This window comes from Triticum dicoccoides, chromosome 3B (genome assembly GCF_002162155.2).
Source record: "Triticum dicoccoides isolate Atlit2015 ecotype Zavitan chromosome 3B, WEW_v2.0, whole genome shotgun sequence".
NCBI classification, from domain to species: domain Eukaryota; kingdom Viridiplantae; phylum Streptophyta; class Magnoliopsida; order Poales; family Poaceae; genus Triticum; species Triticum dicoccoides.
The window spans coordinates 689,450,880-689,452,731 of NC_041385.1; the positions used below are offsets into that span (position 1 = coordinate 689,450,880).

A 1,852-nucleotide genomic window follows, 5' to 3' on the forward strand; every position below is an offset into this window, starting at 1 on the left:
CATTGCTTGGGCCCGGCCCAGCAGAAGGAGTTGTTGGGGCTCTAAACGTAAGTGTCTCCCATATAGTCCAACAATCCGATTCCACGCCAACTCGAACTCCAAGCACACTTCTAACCAACCACAGTTGCCTAAAAAAAACTTCTAACCAACCATAGAAGAAAAACAGCACAAATGGTCTGGCTCGGGTCACTGGTTTGGTGATCAGCAACAAAGGCACACGATCCATATAAAACTTGTGCCCGCTCGTGCCTGTTGCTGCTCCACACTACACTGCACATTACACACCACATTGCACTTTGCACTTTCCCCTCTCCAACAACTCTCCTTCCAGCAGTAGTTGTTAATGGAGTAGTAATAAACAAGGGTTATGCCCTGCTAAACTAAACGCAAACGGCCAAGGAATGAGAACAAATTAACGCATGCCGAGCTCAGCAGCAACCACCACCCACGCCGCATCCCTAATTAAAACCGGCGCCGGTGGCGATGACCAACCCCCGGGATGCTTAGCTCGCTAAGCAAAAACCGGAAAGGGAAGAAAAAATTCCCAACCTCCATTCCACGGTGCCAAGAGGACGAGCGAGCGAGGCGCAGTGGGGGAGACCGGGAGTGTGCGCGTAGAGGAGAAAGAGAGATCCATCCAAAATACTCCTCCGCCTCCGCCTCCGCCTCCACGTAAAGCTAGCTGTATTCCTCACCACCGTCGCCACCACGCACACTCCTCTCCCACCTCTCTCCCCTCACTCTCTCTCTAGTCTCTACCCACTTTCTCTCTCTATCTCTCAAGATCTGTCGCGGACGCGGAATTCAGCTTGCTTCTCCCGTGAGGATGCCATCTTTACGGCGTCCCCGCCGGCGGGGGCTGCCGCTGCCGCTGCTCATACTGCTGCCGATCCTGCTCGCCTCCTCTCGCGCCGTCGACGGCCGCGCTCCGGCGGCCACCGCGAGGAGGCAGCTGCACCAGCCCTTCCTGCCGGACCCGTCGTCCTCCTCCTCCGCGCCGCCGTCGCAGGCGCCGCCGGGCCCGGCGCCGCCCTTCTTCCCCACGCTGCAGGCGCCGCCGCCGCCGCCGGGCACGCCGACCGCGCCGGAGCAGCCCACGTACCCCGCCCTCGTGCTCCCCAACCCCAGCACCCCCGCCGGGAGCGCCACGGCCGCGCCCTCCGACGGCGCCGGCGCCGGCTCGGGAGGCAACAAGTCCTCCAAGAGCTCCAAGCTCGTCCCGGCCATCCTGCTGCCGCTGCTCACCGTCGCCGTGCTCGGCCTCTCCATCGCCTTCTTCTTCAAGCGCCGCCGGACCAATGCCGGCCGCGGGGTCGGGGGCGGGTGCGTCGGCGGCGGGGACAGCAAGTTCCTGCACCCGGAGCGGGCCAGCCTCTTCGCGCGCGACGAGTTTGGCGGGAGCGGCAGGGGCGCGCCGGCCACCACGGCCGCCTCCACGGCCCCGTCGGCCGAGTTCCTCTACGTGGGCACCTTGGCCGGCAGGGAGGACGGGAAGAGCAGCGACACGACCTCGTCCGGAGACGAGGTGTCCCGGAGCTCCGGCGGCTCGCCGGAGCTGCGCCCTCTGCCGCCGCTGGTGGGGCGGCAATGCGGGCCGGCCGGGTCGAGGAGCCCTGGCATCGGCGGGTCCTCCCCGTCGTCCGGGGACGAGGAATTCTACTCGCCGCGGGGATCGTCCAAGGCGTCGGGCTCGCAGCGGACGCTCGCAGCGGCGGTCCAGGCCGCCGTGGCCGCGCGCGACCGCTCCCGGACCCCCTCGCCGGGATCGGCCGTCAGCACGCCGTCGTACCCGTCTTCGCCCGGGGCGACGATGTCCCCTGCACCTTCCTCCCCGCCTCTCCTGTCAAGCCCC

General features: G+C 65.7%; 1 protein-coding gene across 1 annotated transcript in view; it reads left to right on the forward strand.

The window, feature by feature from the left end:
* The first annotated feature begins 491 nt into the window (after positions 1 to 491).
* Positions 492 to 1,852, forward strand: part of LOC119279800 (formin-like protein 1) — a 4,501-nt gene continuing 3,140 nt past the window's right edge. Inside the window, exon 1 of the mRNA XM_037560917.1 lies at positions 492 to 1,847. Coding sequence (XP_037416814.1) covers positions 827 to 1,847 — 1,021 coding nt within the window. The 5' untranslated portion in view covers positions 492 to 826. The remainder of the gene's footprint in view (positions 1,848 to 1,852) is intronic.